The 22,500-nt window shown below is 45.1% G+C and overlaps 1 protein-coding gene across 3 annotated transcripts in view; it reads right to left on the bottom strand.

Moving 5' to 3' along the window:
• MEIS1 (Meis homeobox 1) overlaps positions 1-22,500 on the bottom strand; it is a 208,871-nt gene that overhangs the window by 84,923 nt on the left and 101,448 nt on the right. For 2 of the 3 annotated variants that reach the window (XM_027663025.1, XM_027663027.1), the window contains exons 1-6: positions 22,400-22,500; positions 20,526-20,752; positions 18,794-18,935; positions 18,198-18,248; positions 17,341-17,391; positions 15,724-15,870 (exon numbers count right to left, since the gene is read on the bottom strand). In XM_027663025.1, the coding sequence (XP_027518826.1) occupies positions 15,724-15,870; positions 17,341-17,391; positions 18,198-18,248; positions 18,794-18,935; positions 20,526-20,752; positions 22,400-22,411 (630 nt within the window). In that variant the 5' untranslated portion in view covers positions 22,412-22,500. The remainder of the gene's footprint in view (positions 1-15,723; positions 15,871-17,340; positions 17,392-18,197; positions 18,249-18,793; positions 18,936-20,525; positions 20,753-22,399) is intronic. The other variant, XM_027663026.1, reaches the window with a different exon arrangement.

The raw sequence follows: 22,500 nt of genomic DNA, 5'->3' as shown, positions 1-22,500 counted from the left end.
TCAGGTGCCCTAATGCTGCACCACTTTAAGGGCAAAAGACCTTCTACAACGCGTGTTTTATCTTATGCCATGGCATTTTAAATACATTTCCTGACTTTTGTTTTGGTTCTGAAGCTTGTGAAGTACTCTGATACGAGGGGGGGGGGAGAGAAAAAGAAGGAGCAGGAGAAAGAAAGGAAGTAACACAAATGTTTGTGTATTTAAATAATCCCAGGAGCACAAATTGCCTCCTATGACCATTATCAGGTGTTTCACCCATTTAGGGTCTGTGTTGGGCTGAAAAGCACAAGCCCCAGCAAGTACCAGTGCAATGGCCCTATCAAAGTGAGGAGCACATTTGATGAGGCCTCTGAAGAAATTATTGACTTTTGTCACAGTGAATATCAAACCTTAATAAACAAAAAAGCTACAGACAAAATTATTTGGTTAAGGGCTAAACTGGGTATTACGTATGGTAAACAAATATCATTACCTACATTTATTATTGCAGTCCAACGACACCTGGGCTTTGAGTCAAGTTAACAATAATACAAAGTGGGGGAAACCATTGCCTTCTGCTTATATTAAAGAATAAAATGGATTTTTTTTTTTTGAGCACCAAGAATGTGAAAGGGAAAAGAAGAGCTTCTGGCCAAAGAACCAAAGGCTGGACCATAAGTACATAAATAAATAAAAGAAATTGCTTTCTATTACAGGTGATAAAAATTGTACTCAGCATCTTTTGATATATATATTCTCAAAAGTTTTGTGAGCACAGCCCTCTTGTGGGCTCATTTGTGTGCGTGTAACAACTGGGGATGGGGAACAGCTAATTCCTTTACCTGTTGGACAGACCTTCACTCCTCCAGGTTTCCAGAGAATTGGCTGCAGGTATAATCACTCATCCCCTCGCCCTGGAGGAACTGAGCTGCTGCCAGTAATTTGTCAACATAATTTGGGCTTATTGTTCTCGTTCTGAAGTTTTATCTTATTTTCTTTTTCTAAATGAAATACTTATTCATTAGAAAAAAAAAAGTTGCACTATGTTTGAAATGTTCTTCAGATTTCCCGTAACTTCTACCTTTTAAAAACCTCCAACTGCAAGAGGTTGAGGGTAGTGACCTTCCACATTAGGAAGGAGTTGTGCTCACTACAGGCAAGAGCTCAAAGGAAAACCAGGGGCTGATTCGTTAAGTCATCGCACCCATCTCCTACAAATTTAACCCACCTATTTAGCAAAGATTTACTTTTTACATAGTTTATCTTTCTGGTTGTTGGCCATACTGATGTCCCCAACCTCACATGGGCAAAACATTCAATACAGCTCCTCAATACCTTAAGTGTATAATCCATAGCACTGATGCTGGAGCTCGAGCTACATGACAGACAGACCTGGTCTTTGCAATCCACAAGCCTTATCCCACTTCATTTCTGGAGGACACAGCTAGTAATAATCCTAAGACAGCCTGTTTCCCATCCAGCATATAAGAAAGTTTTTCTCTCCGTTGGGAAGAAAACCTCAAAAAGTACAAATTGGTATAGAGGTTAAAAATACACTTTCATAATGTCAAAGATATACTGCTATATATTTCATAGATTCCACACACATACATTGTTTATAGAAACACAGAATTATAGAATGGTTTGGGTTGGAAGGGACCTCAAAAACCATCTAGTTCCAAGCTCCTGCCATGGGCAGGGACACCTTCCACTAGACCAGTTTACTCAAGTGGGGCTTTTGGGGACCATGAGACCCACAGTCATGACTAGTTTGATTTTCTAAGAGGCCCCACTCAGTTTAGGTTTGGCCACCTAAACCTCTCCTTGTGGGACTAACCGAGGCTGACAGCCAGAAATCCCATCTCCCAGCCTGCCAACACCAAGCAGGGACATCACATCCAATACAACCAAAACCAAGAGGGTCAGAATAAATGATACATGCATAGACTTCAAAATGTTGAAAAATAGATGGTTTTTACTGCCAACAACTCTTCCTCAATCTGCTTTGTGCGACTTTGAATTCAAAGGTGAGTTATTTTTAATAGAACAACAACAAAGGCACAAAGATCTGGTTCAGATGGAAAAAAAGGTGCTCCAAGTCTAGAGAAATAAGGTCGTTGAAATGACAGGCAGGCGATAACTCCGCCTGCAACTAAGCAGAACAGCGAGGGCGACTTGAGCACAGATGGAAACCTTTGCAGCGTTAGAGGAGGCAAGGCCCGGCGAACTAAAAAGCAGAAAAAATTCTGCATGGAAGTCTCAGCTCTGACCTGGATTCCCTTCCTAGCCCCAGAAAAGTCATAAGCCTTCTATCTTTAGTTTCCACTTATTGCAAATGAGGGTAAGACTCTTCCCCGACTCTTCGCAGCCACACAGAAAAAATAAGATGTAAGCTGTCTTTATGCATTCAACACAGGGCAGTTTCTGAGACAAACAGATAAAAGGAAATGAAAGTGGGTATCAATGTGAGTACCACAGAGGATAGAAAACTGGAAATAAACAGGACTTTTGCCACCGATTTTCACAAGGCCGGGATTTCCACTGAAGGGACCAGAGGCACAACTAACACTGCACACTGTCAGAGGTCATGAAACCAACATCCACCAAACAACACTGGCACTCTCCATTAGCTCTGCTATCGCGACTCAGCGCTCACCCTACCCAGGCATGTGCAGCACAACACTGGTTGTGTACCCACACAGGTATCCCTAACACAGCAGAGCCTTCTGATCCCCTCCATACCCGCAGGACACAAAGGAGAAGAGGGCACAGCAGGGAGAGGAGAGAAAAGGGTCTGAGAGTCCTAAACAGGATGAATGGAAAACACAAGTGCAAAAGGACAGGGTGATAGTGCTTTCCAAAGGAAAAAGAATAATTAGAAGCAGCAAGCATAAACCACAAAAAATAAAGGAGAATGAAATGGAGATCATCAAACTGGGTGGGACATAAAGACAAAGAGGAAGGAGAAAAACCACAACTCTTCTCTTCCAGAAGGCACCAAAGCTCTGTCAACTCCGCAGGGGCAAGACTTTAAAAAACCCCATTTGAGCGTGTTTGTGTGCACACAGGGTTGCACGTGTTCACAGCTATGCACAGCCCCCCTCGCCTGGGCTGCATTTTGTCAGAAGCACAGCTCCACCACCTTCTGCCCATACTGAAATCAAACCTGCTGCACTTGAGGAAGCATCTCCAAAGTCCTCTTATGGGGTACAGTGTGGGCAGATGGATTTTAATTTGAGATAGGACTCCAGAGCGCCCCAAAACCACCTCTGGCAATAACAAAAGTAAATTTATTTTGGACAGTTAGACCTCAGGTTTTGCTTCTTGCATTGGAGGTTGCTGCACATGGTAGCTGTGATGGACACCCTTGAAGACTGAGCAGCTACAGCCTCAATCACATTGTGCCTTAAAATTTGACTGACTCCATTCCTCTTTTTTTTTTTTCCTTAATCTCAGCTGAACAGTAAACACTGCCTGCCCAGCCAGGTTAACTGAGCCAGCTGATGGTAATGTGGGGTTTTTGTCTCCCACACAACAAACATTGACTAGTACTTTCTATTTAGAGCAACCTCTAATTGTAAACCTGTCTCCTCCCTTTGATAAGAGACATATCATTAGATAGCATTAATCCCCAGCCCTTTCCTGACATAAGGAAACACAGCTTCATGGTCAGAGCAGATAAAAATCCTGGCTCCATATAGATTTTTTAAGTTTAATATCATGCAGAAACATGCACAATATCAGCTCCAAACAACACCGCTACTTCCCAAAGGCTGAGGTGTGCTAGTCCTCCTTGGCTCCTACTAAATTTAATAGGACTCGAGCATTTTCCACATCTTTCTAGAGCAGGAAAAAAGGTCTTCAGAGACAAATAAGAGTTTCCTGTTCAATATTTCATGTAATGATTTCCTCCAAAGGTGTAAACAGGAAAAGTGCCTTGCCACTTAGCCTGAAAATGAGAGTCTGCCATCCCTTCCTTTTATTGTGTTCATGTGTTAAAAGTCATTTTAACAGAAGGGGATCTGCCAGATGCTCAGGTACGAACGAGACAGCACAGGCTGTCAGACGGGTGGCTGAGGTCCTGAAACTGACCTGCCCGGGCAGACTTAGGTGAGAGGGAGACCTCAACCTCTCCCACCCCATCCCTTCTCTCCCTCCATGGTCCCAGCAGGAAGCCTCAGCGGGAGTCTGTGCTGCAGAGAGATGTGCACTTCACCCTGAATTATCTGGGCTCAGACAAACAGCAAAAGGTTTATTTACAGCAAAACTCACATCTCTAAGCATCCCCCTAACAGATTTTTTTAGGAGTGATACCTTTCGGAAAAGACAAACGTTAACCCGCTGCAAATATTTTTACGCACACTTAAATGCAGGCTCTGACTTCCAGCATCCCATCGGCCCAACCGGGGCTTCTCAGGGATGGAAGGCACGAGCACAGCCCTCGCTCTGCAACAGCCACACTTCATTCCAGCTCCATCGCAAGCAAAAAAACCCCGAGCGTGTGTCACAACTATCAAATGGTCTTTTTAGCTAACTGACAACAGACGCCATTCGGAGTCAGCATATTTTGATTACGGCACATTGTTCACAGGATTCAAGAGCCCGCTCGCCTTGCATTGTTGTTCAACACCAAAATTAAATGGCAGTATAATTAGCTTCGCTCCAGCTACACCTTTCTGTCTGGATGGATGTGATACCTGCAAAAGCCTGTGCTGGGTATAAAATGTGTTCCTGATTATAAAGCGTTTGCTTAATCTTGAGGGCACCGCCTTGTTTTTTAAGGCCCTCTGCAAGTCACGCACTCCAGTACGTGCTGCCCGTTATCTCCAGAAGGCTTAAAACTGGAATCCCCGTGATTCACATTTTCCAACACTCATGGCCAAACCCTTCTGCAGATCAGCTCCTCCACTTTCTACCATTTCACAACAAGCCGATTCTGCAGCGAGGCAGAAGTGGCCACACGGCTTGGCTCTGCAAGCCACACGTTGGCGAGTCAGTGGCCACAACACACACCAAGCCCAGGCTGCATGAGCCAGAGGATGGGGAGCTCCAGGGCTGGTTTGCCAGGCTGAGGTGGCTGTGGCTCCCCAACGCCTCCACCCGTTCATTGAGGGGTGACTTGGAAGCATGGCTAGCTACCAGAGTCACCCAAAAAAGTCAGGCTGAGAGGTCTGTGTGGCCTCACTGCACCTCCCTTGAAGGTTTTGGAGTACCCAATGGCACTTGTACCAGTGTAGAGTTCATGGCATGGCCCCACATGGGCCCACGCCTCGGGACAGGCAGACCTCAGGATGGACAGACTAGCCACCACCTCACAAATGTTTTCAGTCAATCCCACAGCTCTGCTCCTTCTGCAGAAGTTACTGGCAGCACTGCTACCTCCCCATCCAGTGTTTCAGTTAATCCCCTCCCTGCTTTAAATACTGTTTAAAAAATGGCAATTAAGTGGAAAATAGCAAAAGGGGCCAAAACCAAAAGCATAAAGCCACCAAAAGCAATGTTTACCATCAGCCTTTTGATTCAGCGTAGTGCTTCCCTGTGACACCAAACAGAAATTATTTGCTTTCTTTGCAATATTTTCTTCAAATTATCCACAGAATGAAATAATTAACACAACATATCACTTCTTATTCTTATATATCTCCTATATATACAACTTACTATCACTATATGACATATAAATTAAGATATCAACCCTACCTGACGATAAGGAAAAAGGAGAAGCAGAAAATCTCGGCTCACAAGTACCTAATCATCTCGCTCCAAAACCTCAGTGAGAGACCTGGGAAGAGCATCCACATCTCCCCTTCTGCCTCATGCTGTCAGCAGAGCAGTATTTCCCACCCCTGCCCCTCCAGCATCACTGTATCACTTCTCACCCAGAGGATCTCTCAAGCACTTGTCACTGAGGACCAAACCCCGGCTCGAAACACACATGTGTATTTAAGAACAAAATTAATCCTCTCTGCACATACCAGTCATGTGCATACCCTCACTCTGGTTTTAAGGAAAAACAGTAATAGAAGAGAGATCCCTCACAGAAATGAATGTAGCAAGACACGTCTGTACACACCATGTTTTTTTCTACACAGCCATGCCACAAAGCACTGCCAAGGGCCTCACAGACAAGGGAAAAGCACAATGACACTCCCCTAGTAGGTGGAAGGCACGCCAGTAAAACTGGTTTGCACAACACAACAGGGAGGAGGGCCAGGAGCCTCCAGGGGTAACACAGCTGCAAAATCCCCTGGGCAGAGAGGGGCAAAGGAGGGAATGGCTTGAGCACAGTGCCCACGCTACCACCAATGTACATGAGCATCTTTTCCCAAGCATCCGTGCAAACACAGGGCCCCTTTTCCTGAGTATCCCCACAAACACTGGGAAATGATGGGAAGCTGGCTGCCACTGACTCGCACATGTGCTTGAAAGGCTCCTTTCCCTGTCACCGTCACCCTCCCGTCATGGTGATGCCCAGCGGTGTCACTCAGCTGTGTAGGCCCTTTTCGGGTCAAGTGCTGCCCAAAAAGCCTGTGCAAAGGGGAGAGCAAAGCTGTGACTTCAAATGACCTTGTGGTGGCACGGCTGTACCCACCACCGAAACAGCAGCGACACTACTCCCCCGTAACACTGCACAACAGTACACAAGGGAAACTTTATAAATTACAGGCCACAGGGACACTCCCCTCATCAAAAAATTTGGCCAACTCTACCCACGCAAGGCACCTCCGTGGTGCATGAGTGAGTGGAGGAGCTCAAGGGCCAAGGCCACCATAGCACAGCACGCCCCTATGCCTGTACCCCAAGGAGAAGGGTCTTCTGCACTGGCTCAAGCCTAAAACCAAAGTGCCACCTACCGAGTCCACAGTATTTGTGTGCTCCCAGGGTTTCTAGCAAGGGGTTGGCCGTGGATTAGCTCACAGGATTAATCCAAATATCGGCAAGCAGTCACTAAGCACACGAGAGTTCACGCTTTGGGTTGCTGTTGAGCATCAGCAAGCAGGTGATATCCCACCTGAGACCAGGGACATCTCTGCACACCCCTCCCCAACACAATACGAAGCACCAGTCAAAACAGGGGTCAAGACTACTGCGTCCGCAGATAAAACACAGGTTGCACTGACAGAGCTTGAGCTGGCTCAGTGCAGGGTAAAACAACGATGAGACTCCTTGTGGGCCAAGCTTCAGACTTTTGGATCTACCATTTCTATTTGCACAGGGAGTTGTAGCCCTGCACCCCGGCAAACTGGACAGACAAAGCCATAGGGTTTTTAATCTGCTCTTATTCCCTCCTCCTGAGAGCTGTGCGGACTTAAATGGAGCTATTTAAAGCCAGTGTTAAAAACACCAGTGATGATCCGACCTTCTCAGGAACAAAACCGGACCACAACCTAAAGGCCAAATGAATGAAAAGAAAATTACAAGGTAAAGTTTGCCTTCCCTGAACATGTGCCAGCTGCAAGAATCTTAGATTACTCCAATGCAGCTTTCCAAAGTTTAAATACAATAATTTTCTGTATTAAGGGCCCAGTAACCCTAATGGAGGCATAATTAGGCATTGATGCCATGCCCATATGAGAGAAGCTTGAAAAACTTAAATAAACTGTGAATGGCAGGATTAATACTGGAGCTTTGCGTTTTGTACAGCTGTTTGAATACAGTACACTGCCTGTGATGGCATCAGCTGTTGCTTTACTCTTGTTCAGTATTTCTGAAGTCAAAACAGGCAGTCCTTTTAAGCAAATGAAGAATTACCCCTCTTATTGTTGGCCAGTTTACTTCAACAAAGAAGGTCTGGATGCATATTTGCTTTATATTAAAAAAAAAAAAAAAAAAAAAGGAAAAAAAAAAAAAAGAAAAGGCCAAGCTGCAAACAAAATTAGCCGGCCAAATTCAAAGTCTAGTGATATTAATAAGAGAGTTTTAATTTACTGCAATAGATCTTCAGGATGGAGAAGTTTTGGAGATGATCTGCCCAAGTGGGAATATCACATAGATGCCTGGAGAGTCCTTGAGAAAATAGCTCACCTCAGCCATGATTGAAAAGGAAAGACAATACTTCAGTGAAATAGAATTCTGTATTTCTAGGAAAGGCTCCATTAACAAATTGCTTACTAATGCAAGAAGTCTTGTAAATTCTATTCTGAATGGAAGGGGCAATGGCAAGTGTGTGACAAGGCACAGAGTTTGCACACATGGTTTAGCCAGTAAAAAGTAAATAAATAGGTTACTTATAAGCTCTAGAAGACACCTGAAAACACCTCTAATGAAAACTCAAGCTCAGTGAACTTCAATCAAGAATATGAAACAGCTTCCAAAACTATCCTACCAATATTTTTTTTTTCCACCAGATAAATTAGTTCTCCTACAGGTTAATATTCAATCTTGGCTTTCTGGTTGGAAATATCATCTGAAAAAAGTTAATATAGATTTCCTCACTGTCTTTAAAAAATGACTTAGCAGCAGACATGGAAGAAACTATCTAAACAGGGAGCATGTCAGGACAGCAAACCACCATAGCAAAATAAAATACTCAGGTTATTGGGAGGAGGACTGATACCAGGAGCAGCCTGATGCCAAATTCACCTGGGAAATCCAACGCCCAAACTACAGCCCCCCTCCAGATACCGGGTGCAGTCAGCTCCCCCCCGGCCGAATCCCTCTCCAAATCCCTGCCACCATAAAGATTTCCAATGTTTTTCCCAGGCAGCATTACAAACAATATCGCTCTTGAGCTGCAGAAGCAGAAGGAGCGAGAGGAGGGTGCGGAGCCTCGGTTGGGGCGATGACGAACGCCGGTGGTTAAGTGCTGCTGTGGAGATGAAATATGCCTAATGAAAAGCTTACCTAAAGCTCACAGGGAGCCAGGCCCGGCCAGCCCAACCTCTCCAGAGCACCGGGCACGAGGCCGCCAGGACGCCCGGGAAAGACGAATTAACTAAAAGTTAATGTGGATGTTCTCATTCAAAAGAAAAGTGGCCTACTCCAAAGGGGATTAGGCTAAAGTGAACTAAGGCCACTTTACTTCTGAATGAGAGCATCCACACAATAGTGCAATGCACTTTAACTAATGCACTTTAATTTTACACCCAATCAATTTGTCTTACCTCTCCTGAGTGTCCTTGTGTGGACAAACCCAGAGATTCATCGAGTTTTGAGGCCAGGCAGGGAACATTACATAAACCCATCCCACTCCCTGTGCGCTATGGGCCATTGCCTTTCACAGTTATCCCTTTATTGATCCCCAAAACTCATGGATGACTAACGTATAACCTCCGACAGGGGCAGGGGGGAAACATTTCTTCAATGGGGTGCCTGGCCTGGATTTGAAGATGCTCGCAAAATAAGAAGCTGCTTGCAAAATAAGAAGCCACTCGCAAAACAAGAAGCCGCTATGACTTTCAGCAGCCAATCCCGCGGCCAACAAAAGAATGGCCAAATTTGGGCACAAATCCATTTCTTTCCGTCCTACCTTCCCCCATGCCCCGCACATTCACAAGAAAATGGCAGTCGCTGTATTATCACTCTTCAATCTCTTTTGTTTTTTAAATTGCAAACTCTGCTTACAGGACAAACTCAGATTTTTTACTTTTTACTTTTTTTTTAAATTCACCTCACCGACGTTTAAATTTTCAACGTCTGCCTGGACTTCCACTGACGAATCTCAAACCTCTGCTTCCAAAATGCAGTAACCCCCAGAAACCACTCACTGCCTGCACTATCGCTTTCACACGCGCAACGACCCACGTAAGTCTGAAACCTCCATGTCTCTCTTCACCTCTCGGACACATACTCCAAAAATTAAATAAATGAACCCACGACAGCAGCAACCAGAGAGTTGAGCCTTGAGTTGAGCCTGCAGGGGCCATGGGGTGCCCCTGTTCCAGCAGCCCTCTCGCTAACAGAGACCAGGCCCCCACCATCACCGCCGAACTTTCCAGGGATCTCATCTAAATTAGAAAAAGGAGTCTCGAGGACACTGGCCTGAAGAGATTCTGCTCTCACCTATGTTCCAGGGCTCGGTTACATCTCTTTTTTTGCCTTTTAAAGGTAAGAAAATGGGAAAAGGTAACCACACTAAGCAGGCCAAAGAAGAGCTCAAGCAACCGCCGACAAGTTGTCTTTAAGACATGTTACAGAGTATCGACGGTGGGTAATATATGGAGCCATTAATCAGGGACAGAAATACACTCGAAGTTCAAACACAAAATGTGTGCTCTCTTAGAGTTACCCTCTCCAAATATTGCTGCCACTGCAGGAAAAAATACAAACATAATCACTAATTTCCCAATTTCCCATTAAGTCTGAGCAACAGAGCATCAGGAGCAAGAGGTAATACACCGAGGACATGAGGTGACACCGCAGCACATGCCGGTCTCTCCTTCTCCTACACAGCCCCCATCAGAAGACAACTCCAGAAACCTTCAAAAATGTTCACGACCAGACAACAACCTTCCTCTTTATTTACTTAAACTTGTTTAGATTACACAAGATAGATCCTAACTCCATGCTCATGTGACCGAAAAACCTCAAATGCAGAAATGCGTAACAAAACAAAAGAAAGATTCCCTAATTTAAAGAAGCTGCACTATATTTTCACCGCTTTTTAAAGTGGTATTTATCAGCACGACCTACACTTACTCATCTTGATCTAGCACGATATAATCTGATTTTTTTAAGGTCTAACATTGCCCACGTGGGGCTGCAGTAACCCTTCCACGTGCAGAGCCCATTATGTTTATTGTTACCTGCAGACGAGCAGCCAGGGAAGACTCAAACCCTCAGCCATAAAGGTTAAACTTAAGGTACAACTCATTTTTTCACAACTTGCAAACCTCCAAGTTGCCCCAAAATAACAATCTGTGGTCCCTAACACAAAGACATGGCAAGCTCCAGCTTTCAGGAACACCTTGGAATACATTCGCAAATTCTGAGGTTACCTGGGATTTAAACTCAGGCCTGTCAGGTTTGATGCTGAAAAGAATTGCAAAAATACTGACAATTAAACTATTCTTTGCAACAAAATGTAACTTCAGTTTGGAAAACTTTACATGGAAGTTAGGCATGAGCACGCAACTTAAGGAAGGCAGCAAATCTTACACCCAGGTGTAAGGATAGCTGCTTTTGGGTTCCTCAATGATTAAAAAAAAATAAAAAAAAACAAACACAAAGATCTTGAATTGAAATAAAAAATTAAAGGAAATATAATCAATTTTATATCTATTTAACAATGTATTACTCGATTAAAGAAATGGAGAGCAAAGAAAAGTTCATTTTGCTAATACAATTTCAGCCACAGTGTATCGGATCATAACATGTCCAGAACAGAAATTAACATGTTTTATCTTTACAATAAATAGTCTCTTAAACTGGAGCACAGTAACACATTCTAAATATCACAGAAAAAAAAAAAAAATAAAAGTTACTAAAACCAAACTAACAAAAAAAGGATTCACTGGCTCAAGGTGACATAAAGTCAGAGGAAGAAAATTAAATTTTGAGTCTTTTGAAAATTATTTTATTAGCCCTCCTCAGAGTCCTACTTCACTGCAACTCTTTTATTACGCAGAAATGAATTCTACCTTGCACCCTCTGCACTGCATCTATTATTTTGATGCCTGTTCCTCCAATACAGGAGTACATATCCTGAAGGCAGCAATATTCTTATTCCCCTCCTTAAAACTACACATGGCTTGAAAGTGCCTGTGAAGAAGTACTTTCTCAGTAATTTTTTTCCCCAAGGCATTATTTTGTACTGGCTACAAGGCACACCTGATATATTTGAGAATTTGGGAAAGTTAAGCCTAGTCGTAACTGGTCAATGCTCTGAACAACTCTACCACCTTTAGCTATGCTGTATATTGGATTCCAGTTTATGATTCTTCCTTCGTAAAGAATATATTTTAAGTAATTTTTCCATTAAAAAAAAAAAAAAAGCTGCTGTCGATCCGCATTTTGGTTAGAGCAACTCTGCAACAGCGCACATTAAAATGAAATCTACCGCAACATAAATAGAGGTGTTGCTTTATTATATACGTATATATATGTGATATATTATCACCCAAGAAGGGCCATCTAAAACACCACAGTTGCAAACATTTAAGACTGTAACAAAAATGACTGAGACTCTAGTATCAGTTTACTATCCTTCAACAATTTCCCTGACAGTGGAGTCAAATAATGTTGAATTATGGACCTTCTTGCAGGAAGTCTTATTTCATGTTCATTTTTTGATCATTTCCCTCCTAGTCCCTATAGGAATTTGGCTCTTTGCCGATTTGCCTTTAAAAGTTTCTGCATCTGTAATTGGCTTGTGCATTATTAAATTGTAGTTTTTGTCAAATAATGCTTCTATGGATGTGCTCAACAAGTTTATTTTCCATAAGAAAAACACTGCTTTTTCCCTATAAAAATCTATCTTATGCTGCTACTGTACTTTATTTGGATTTGGTGGGTACTTTGTACCACGTTTTCCTAAAAGGACTTTCTAAAGGCTTTCTGTAGACACGATCTTGTAGGGGAACTTTATAGTTCAGACTAGAGCACCTGGGTGCCAGGGTGAGGTGGCTTCAAGAAAACAGACCCACGGTGACAGTTTAGGATTACCTAAGAAACTGAACTTTTGCTGTCAGACTACAGAGAGCAGTCTCTGGGCTTTTTTTTTTTTTTTTTAAAATCAGAGGGAGTTTTCCCAGACACATCACACAACAGCTGTGTTCTAAATCTTTCTGGGCTCCAACAAACATTTGAAAATTTAAACATGCAAATGTTTGAAAAGCTAATGATTAAAAAAGGTTTATTTTGAAACTTTTGAGGATGGCTGTAATTCTTCAGCTACGGTTTTTAAAGTCCCGGGGTCTGGTTGATCTCGAGTTCAATTATCCCCAGCAAAAAAAAGCCCAAACTCCTGCCTTGTACTTGTGGAGTCGTGATGGTAAACACCAACTCCGCAGGTCCCACCCTGGCAGGCAGCGGGGTCGAGCCCGTGGGAGAAGGATGCTATTTTAGTGACCTAGTGCCACTGAGCTGGTTAAATCACTGAACAATGGTTAGTGTTATAGGGCTTTACTTTGCAAAATCTAGCATTAGTGTCATTGCTTTCCATTAACCGGGGGGACTTAAAGGCAATGGCATTGAGGGGCCTATAAGGAAAGAATAAATAAGGAGAAACCAATAAATTAAAAGCAAAAAAACACCCTGTTAACTGTAACCTTTACTACCACAATATACGAAAATGTAATTAAATCCATAATAAAAGCTTTTTTACATACTTACTCTTTTACTACTCTCCCAAGCAGAGCCGTGGGCAGGAGGGAGGCCCCTCGTTCCCACCGCCCCGTCCCTGCGCGCCCGCGCATCCCAGGGCCGCGCAGCCATAAACGCGCCCTGCGCAGCCACATCCTAATTAGCCGCCCCGGCGACCAGCACTCAACACCTTATTATTGAACCATTAGGGCCCAGATACTGCCGGCCGCGCCGGGGCCGGGCTTGGCACCGGAGTTTACCGGAGGGCGCGGGTGGCTGCGCATCCCCCCGCTAAACACCTCCCTCCCCCCCGCGCAACCCCGGTGGGTTTGATCCACCGCCTCATCGGCCGGGAGAGGGGAGGGGGTGGGGGGTGGGAAAGCGCATTTTTGCATCTTTTCCTTTCAGCGGGGAAAGCAAAGCCCCGCTCCCCACCCCGTCTGCACCCCCGGAGCTGCGCGTCCCGCTGCCCGGCGAGGAGCCGGAGCACCCCGGGGAGCGGCGGGGGCCGCGCTCGCACAAGCCGGGGGTGCCGGGGCTGAGCCCGCACAGCGGGAGAGGGGACGGCCCCGGGAGCGCAAGGTCCGCGGTCCCGGCGACTAAAAGGTGCTGGCGGGGGCGGGGGGGGTAGAGGCAAGGGGGTGTGTGGAGAAACACACCGACACCCCCGACAACCCCAAAACTATAGCTTCATTTCTTTAGCTTTCACTTTAATAAAATAATGATTCGTTGGGAAAATGGGGTATAAATCTTCATTTTGGAGGCAATTAAAGTGTTGATTTCATTCGTGCCCCTGAGCGATTCTTGTAATTTGCTCAAATAGCTTTATGTACCCAGCACTCCAGAGCTTTTAGAAACCCATTTTCTAGTTAGACTTGTTGGATTACAATTTTTATTCAACAGCAGCGAGCCGAGCTTCCCTCAGCTAGACCCTGGCTGGAGGGTTCCCCTTGCACTACGGCGCTGCAACGGGGCCGCCGGCCGCCCGGAGCATCCTCCCCGGCCCCGGGTACCGCCCTGCTGTGCCGCCCTCCTCCCGCCCCACCGAGCTTTTCCCCCTTCGCAGCAAAATTGGGCGGAAAGAAAAAACAAAACCACCAAAACGACCCACCTATGCGCATACAAACCCCTTTTTAAAAGTTCATGCCTTCCTCCAAGCCTGCCTCCCCCTGTCACGACACTACCCCGATAGCCTTTGGCAGACAGGAGAAAATATTTCAGATACTGCCCACGCTGCGATGCAACGCACCTTCATGTCGGTGATCTATAAAATAACTCCCAGCTGACAGTGCCGGTGATAACGGCAAAGCGGCTGAGGCAACTCCTGCCTGCTTGGCTGCGCCTTGCTTGAACAAAAGGAAACCTCCAGAGTCAGGAGCAGATCACTCCTAAGACTCTATTTGCGTAGCTGATCTTAAAGAAGAAATAACTTGGGGGTTTTAACCGCGGATTTATTTTTCTGTGTGTGCTCGAGGTCCCCTCTCTCACAGGCAAAGCGCTGCTACCCCTCAGTTCAGAGAAAACAAACGGACCGCGAAAACCCCGCCGTTTCACGCAACTCGAATAAAAGCCAAATCTCAGTCACTTCCATCATCCAGGAGCTTAATTTAGATCTGGGCACCTCCTGCATTAGCCCCAAACGCTCCCATGAAAAGGCAAGGATCCCAGCCGGCGGAAGGGACAGACGAGGAGGAGGGAGGGGAGAGGGGACAGCCAGCTCTCCTCACTCAGCTCACTCGCATTTCCCACCCGGCTGCAGCCGGCATTAAAGGTCTGAACCATCCCAAACAAAACCTGGACACCGTCACAGCCACGCGAGGCTTTGCTGGCTTGGCTTTGGCTTTGACTATATTTATTTTTTAGAGAGAGGGCATGAAAACTTGAAAGATCAAGGGAAAAGAATTTAAAACCTGAATCCCATTTTATTTTCTCCCTTTTTTTTCTCCCCCCCTATTAAGTAAAATAAAATGGGCGCATTTGCAGCAGGCAGGCGTGCACAAAGCAATGTTCACTCAAGTCTAAAAGCGTTCGGCCAAGGAAAACTGACAAGACGGACTAATGAACCGTAGAGACGGGAAGAAAATAGCCAGTATTTGCTAGATTTCAAACCCTCTCTGTCTTCCCCGGACCACCTATCTCGGATTTTATTATTATTTTGGTCAACGACTCCAGCCCTTCCTTCCCTAAGCTACCAAGAAGCCAGCGATCCACAGACACCACTTCTATTATTGGAAAGGGTAAATAAAATAAAGACAAAAATTAAAAGCGACAAGAAACAGGTCGAGTTTGCAGGCGACGCTTTTACAAGCTCATCTCGCCAGGTCGAATCCGGGAGCAAGCCTTAATGAAGCAATAATAGCCACATTATTCAAAAATTTTCATTTCGATGGAAATTTATCTAAAAGGGACTTAATCATATGCAAATAATAAAAGGAGGCGTAGTGACCCAAGCGAGCGATCTGCATACAAATTTTAGCGTGTGCGGCGTTGGCGAGATCATACCTGATCCGTTAGGTTTGCTGATCTTGTTATGTCTTCACTGTCCGATTTTGATCCGCCCTCTCTATCGTCTATGACCAAATCGATAGGCATTTTTCCTTTCAAACAGCTAATATACCGGTGGCAGAAATTGTCACATAATTCGTGTACCTACATTATGACGGAGGTTAAAAAAAAAAAAAAAAAAAAAAAAAAAAAAGAAAAAACAACATTATGAGGGGGGTAAAAAAAAAAAAAAAAAAAAAAGAAAAAAAAGAAAAAAGAAAGGAGGGGGGGGAAAAAAGGCAAGAAAATATAATCAGGAATACATAAGTAAAATTGACAAGTGCAACCAGTCTCCCCCCTTCACCCCTGTGACATCAAAAGTCCTAAATAGGGGAAACACACTGCAATTATCCCCCTGAGACCTCCAGACGCATCCAGAATTAGGAATAACTTTCTTTTCTCGCAAAATAGAGATATCCCAGAAAATTGACAGTGACAAGATGATTCACAGGCTACAACATATTCAACACCCGTGTTAAATTCATCTGCTCCCGGAGCTGTGGCCATTAGAGAGGTGACCTGCATGGGTGACATTTAAGGTAAACTATTTAATTTCATCCAGTTATTTCATCATAAACCCTTTCCAAAGGGGTATGAGGACAGAAAAAAGGATTTAAAAAAAAAAAATCCCGATGCACTGGGCTGAAATACATTATAGGTATCCGAGCCCTGAAATCCCCAGTCGCTCTGATAGACTCGTACCTGAGCCGCCTTTATTAATGGGAAGATTTGAACACATTTCGGTAGAGCGAGAACAACCTGCCAGTTATGGTTAGATAAAGTGACTGAGGCTCCTGAGAAACTTTTCAACTATTTAAAAACCTCTCAAAATGTTTATTTTTAGGAGAAAGGGAATTCTCTTGTAGGCCAGCTATCAATGACACGTAAAAAATCCTCAGGAAACCAAGAGCGCACTTCCAATTTAATGTGAGCTCGGATGACACCGCCTTCTTAGAAATTAGCATTCTCCCTCCTAAGATTTCTAAAACAGCCAACAAAAAAAAATCCTGCAGTTAGGCTGCAATCTCTTTCTTCTGCTCAGAGGTGTACAATATTCCCAGGAACAAGAGACAGACAGAACTATCAACTCTGCTTTGTCTCTGCAAAATGTTACAGGACAATCCGCGCCCTGAGCCTGACCTGCAGATGGCTCTAAAAAAAAAAAAAAAAAAAAAAAAAAAAATTCCCCATTCCAACTAACTGCAACCGAAGCCCCTTCCTCATCATCACCAAGAAAAAACAATATATATCTATTTTTTAATCACAATTTCAGGGGCTTGACTGAACTAACCATTTCGAGTCTCATCTGCGGCACCACAGAACTGCAACTATTTATACAAAGCCAGCAAAGTATTACAATGAACACAAGGCCTGGGCGTTCGAGAGCTCGGTTTTAGAGGCTGAAATTGTAATTAAACTGCGAAGAGAAATGGACGCCAAGATTGGTCTTGACACTAATTACCAGAAAGAAAGACATTTATGCAAATTTACCAGAAGCCTGAACTTCAGCAGTACTGAAACGGAGGAGGAAGAAAGGGGGGGAAGGAGAGAGAGAAAGAGAGAGACAAAAATTACCTTCTCTAATTCCAACAGATGAAACCTTAATACTTGTATGGCTTGAATCATCTGCAAAGATACAAACAACAAGAGTATTAATCTCATTCCTGGATTTGGAGATATTTCCCACAGCCGCCCCGGCCGCACTTTGTAGCTTGACTTTTCTCTAGTAGTAAATAAAAAGTTGTTTTGATTTATGGCAATAACACTAAAACTTAATAGCGGTGGCTTTGTGTGCTGTTTAACGAGAAGCGATCTAGAGTTAACAAAAAAAAAAAAAACCCTATTGCAACGAAGCAACTGAATTATACGGATCATAAACATTTCTTTAAAAAAAACCCCCAACTCTCTAAACACCATCACTGGCTCCTTGCTTTGCGAAAGTGGGAGCAGGACTCCTACAGCAGAGGCAAAATATTTATCCTTAAGGAGGGAAGGAAAGAAAGAGAGAAAAGATCTCAGTTTTGGTGAATTTGCCACCGGTGCATCTCCAGCCATAGCAATCCTCTACGTTTCCCTTCCCTTGGAGCTGATAAAAGGTGCGTGGAGGGGGTGGCTACAGCGGGGATAAATCCACGCTCCTCTTGGGCAGGCAAGCTCACCACCAAGCCCGCCAGCTCCCCTTTGGATGGGGCTCTCCTTTATGTATATCCTTATGGGATTTTTTACTTGCAAGCAACTACCACACCGTATTTACTAGCAAATATAAAAATCACCATCATAATAACTGTAATTTTAAAAAAATCCACGTGAGAAATTTTCAATTTAGCACCACCAAACCACCTCTCCAGATGACACAGAAATTTTAAAAAAAAATAATAAATAAATGGGAAGGGAGGGTGGGGGTGGGGAGAGGAAGAAGTGTTAACTCTTACCAAGTTATCCAGTTCAGGATTAGAGGAAAAGAGGGGTTTCTCTGCTCGGATCTAAATATAAGAAAGGGGAGGAGAGGGGGAAAAAATAATAATAAAAAAGATTTGAAATATGGAAGCAGAAAAAGCAGACGTTATTATTTCTTGCTTCATTACACTGTCGGGTCCATTATGTAACCTTCCGTGCAAAGCCCTGACTGCTGGATTTAGTACATCAGACAAACACTTGAGCAAGTGAATCAAATATACCGAAAAATACCTACGGAGCTTCCCCGGCAGAGCCCGTCCCGGCTCCCGGGAGTCGCGCAGCGAAACTCCCGGCCAGGCACAGACCGCTCCACATTACCCATTTTTTTAAGGGGCTGGTAAATGCCGAGATTTCCCGATTAGTTTTTTTTGTGTGTTTTGCTTTGGCTGGGGTTTTGGAGTGGTTTTTGTTTTGGGGGTTTTTTGCCTCTTGCAGTAAGAGAGGGGGGAGGGGGAAACGCGCATCTTTATCTCAACAGAGACTTGTTTTTCTCGTTACGGATTTTTTTCCCCTCTTTTTCCTTTTTTTTTTTTTTTTTATTCTTTTACTGTTTCAACCCGGTTTTGCTGACCTGTTTGGCGAACACTGCTATGTCTTCATTGAAAGACTCAGAGGAGCAAACATCGCCTCCCGCTACCCCGGGCTCCCTGGGTGTGCATGTAGCTAATTCACATTTCTCAAAAATCAGTGCTAAAAGAGGGAACAGGGGGTGTCTGAAAGAAAATACAATAGTCACACACACAGAGGGGGGGAAAATATCATAACGAAACAAAAAAAAAAAGCCAAACACAACAATAGTTAGTCCCGCAGCAGCGTGAGTGGGGAGGGGGGCACCCACAGAGGGGGCTCCGGCACCCCCCGCCGCCTCCCGCAGCGTCCCGGCCCCTTCCCGCAGCCGGCCGGCCGGCAGCCCGGCATCTCCCCGGCCTGTCGGCGCTGTCTGGCCGCAGATATTGTTAATACAACCTTAGGACAAGCCAAGAATAAAACCCAAGCCGGTTCCAGCAGCCATTTTGAATTAACTTTCCTTGTCTTTAGGAAAAAAAAAAAAAATTTAAAAAATTAAAATCCCCTGGACGTACACTTTCTTGCCTTTCATGCTTTTAATTCCTGTTTTCTGCTGGAGGACTTGCTGGGAGGAAAAAGGGAAAGGAAAAGAAAAAAAAAAAACAAACCAAGAGAAAAACAGAAAAAAACCCAATCCCCATCCAAATTAAAAAAAAAAAAAAAAAAAAGAAAAAGCCCCTAAACCCACTCAACACAGCTCTGACCCACTGGCAGGCGCTGGCCTGCCCGGCTGCCTCCCCTACTGCCTGCCCGGCCCTCTGCCCCCCCGGGGCTCCGCAGCCGCCGACCCGCGGGGGGAACCAGGTGCTCCTGGGCAATCCCAGCTTGGAAAGCCTTCCCGGGAGAAAGGCAGCGTGTGCATCTGGTTCCCTCGCCCGTTTAATAATTTAAATAAATAAATAAGCGTGGGCGCACACACACGTATATATGTATATTTATAACAGGGAGTTCATTTTTTTTTCTCCCAGGGCTTCATACTTTTTTTTTTTTTCTTCTGGGTACCGTTCACTGCCGAGTTTTAACCAACCCTTCAGATTTCTGATAACCCGATAAAGTAACCGAACGCCATGAATTTTATTTTCCTCCTCCTTCTCCTCACTGTCTTGAGAGCGATTTTTAGAGGCTCCTAAACTTCCCTTCAAACTCCAGCTGGGCAGATACATTTTAAAAGCATCTGCGCCCAGTGTAACCCCATCAGCTCCCATCACAACGGCCTAGAAACCGCTTTACAAGTTGCCACACTGAGAAACATTCAATGCTGTCGGATAAAAAGTTCAAAAGAAATGAAAATTAAAAGAAAAATTTAAAAAAAAAAAAAGCTGAGAGAAGCAGCTCTCGAGTTCTCTCCTTCACAACGCAAGGAAAGACGAACAAGGTGGAAAGTTGGGCAAAGCGCTTCCAAACTCTCCCTTGCTCCCAAAACTCCGTGCAGAGATTGACCGACCCGGCGCAGGTTGTGCCCTGGGAATATTATTTTCCTCCTCCTCCTCCTCCTCCCCGCGGCGATGCCTGCTGCCCCCCCCCTACTTTCCCGGGCTCCCCGTACCAGGGGGACCCCCCCAGCCCTCTCTCCCCCACCCTTTAAACCGGCAATAACAACGACACGAAATTAAGAACGCGGCCCCTTCGCCGCGCAGCGCTGCCCACATCCCTCCATCTTCCCCCACCCCCCCACCTCCTCGCCCCCGCGCTCCATCCCGCGCAGGTTGCGCGGAGCCCTGCGCGGCCAAACCTACCCGTAGATGGCATCTTTATCTCTCTTGAGGGCGTCGTTGACGGAGGCGCCCATGGCGGGGGGCATGGCGTTGGCGTGGGCGGCGTGCGGGTACTGGTGCGAGTGGAGCGGCGGCCCGTGGTTGAGGTGGTGCACGGGCTGCATGGGGCGGGCGCCGTGGGGGTCCCCGTACATGGTGGTGGGGATGCCCACCCCCTCCATGCCGCCGTAGTGGGGCAGCTCGTCGTACTGCGGGGCACAGAGAGAAAGAGGGAGAGAGGGAAACAGAGAGAGAGAGAGCAGAGAGGCGTCAGGGCTGTGGGGAGTGGGCAGTGCCCCCGGCAGCAGCTTCGCTGCCCTGTGTGTCCCCCCCACCACCACCCGGGGACGCCCCGCGATCCCCCCGGAGCGCGCCCGGGATCCGCCGCGCCGGCCCTGGGGAGGGAAACACCGCCCCGGGCCGGGCTCCTCCGGCACGAAACCCTCCGAGTCTGGGGCGCAGGAGAAATGATAATCATCATAACAACAATAAAATAAATAAAAGTGCAAAAAAACCCCCAAACCCTCCCCACCCCATCCCCCGAATCTCCCAACCCCCCTCCTGCGAATGGAAGCGGTTTCCCGGAGTCCAAAATCTTCCCTCCGCTAAACTTTTTTTTTTTTTTTTTTTTCCCCCGCTGATAAGAAGTCAGGTACCTCACACCCAGCGAGGATGCAAAAAACTTCAGCAGCGGCACACATACAAACACAAGGAAAAAAAAAAAAAAAAGACCCAGAACTAGCGATTTGCGGATTTCCCAGCAATTCCACGAGAATGCAACTTTTAAAGCCGAAAAGCTGGAAACGTTCGCCCGGGCTCTCGGGATTTTGGGAATGCCTTCCTTTTTTTTTTTTTTTTAAGCGTTTTCTTTGTTAAAGATTAAGGAGCAAAAGCTACCGCGGTTCCCAGGCAGCGGGGGAAACGGCCACTTTTCATCTATTAAAAGCGAAGGTGTGAATAAACACTTTTAAAGATCCCTGACACTTGCTTGGACCGAAAGAGTAAAAGGCAAGTTGTCAGCAGAGGAACTTTCTTTCCCAACCAGCTCTCGGACCGCGGCAGGCAAATTAGGCAAGAAAACTTCTTTCCAGGACTTTTCTCCTTTCCCAAATCCCTGTTCACCCGACCCCGGCTGATTTATTTTTTTTCTCCTCAAAACTTCAATTCAGGAGGTAGTTGGAAGAAACAAAAAAAAAAAAAAAAGAGATCGCACCCAAAATAGAAACAACAATACACATGGCAGTGAATGCTGTTAACCTCCAATTCAAATTAAAGTCACTTTCTTTCTAGAAGAGTGGGGGGGTTGCCCATTACACTGCACCTTTTGTGACAGAATATATACTAAAAAAAAAAAAAAAGGGAAGAAAAAAAAAGGAGGTAAAAGAAAAAAAAAAGTTGTGCTTACTCCCAGCCAGAACTTATCTTCCTAGAGTGAAGCGGTATATCATCACTAACACAGCAAAATGCTCAGAGACATGCACACATTCAAATATTTCAAGCACTGATGACTTTAAAAAAGACATTGGTAGGACTAGAGCTACAAAACCAACAAATAGAGAGGCTCGGACATATTCACTTACATGCCTGCATGTCATTAATGTATAGAAAGCTTTGCCTCTTCCCTGAGAGCTCCGGGATGGGGAGTAAAAGAATCAAGAAAATAGCAATATACGCAGGTTTTAAGCCTACAAGTACAACTGATAAATCCTCCCACTGCAGGACACCGCTTTGTGCCCCTGTTCCAAAAAGGAGGAAAAAAAAAAAAAAAAGAAAAGAAACTTTTTCGCAGCGTCTCTGTCAGCCACGTTTCAATATTATTTCACATTTGAAATCCATTTTTTTTTAATCATACGTACCCTTTGCGCCATCGGCCTGCTTGCTCCCTTCCTACTTCAACTTCTAATATATCCTCTTTAAGGCCAGTGTGAAAAGAAAGAAACGCGAAGTTCCCCCCCCC

Source organism: Corapipo altera, unplaced genomic scaffold (genome assembly GCF_003945725.1).
Source record: "Corapipo altera isolate COAL_440 unplaced genomic scaffold, ASM394572v1 94, whole genome shotgun sequence".
Lineage (NCBI taxonomy): Eukaryota > Metazoa > Chordata > Aves > Passeriformes > Pipridae > Corapipo > Corapipo altera.
The sequence above is the reverse complement of the archived record's forward strand: the minus strand, read 5'-3'. Positions and strand labels throughout refer to the sequence as shown.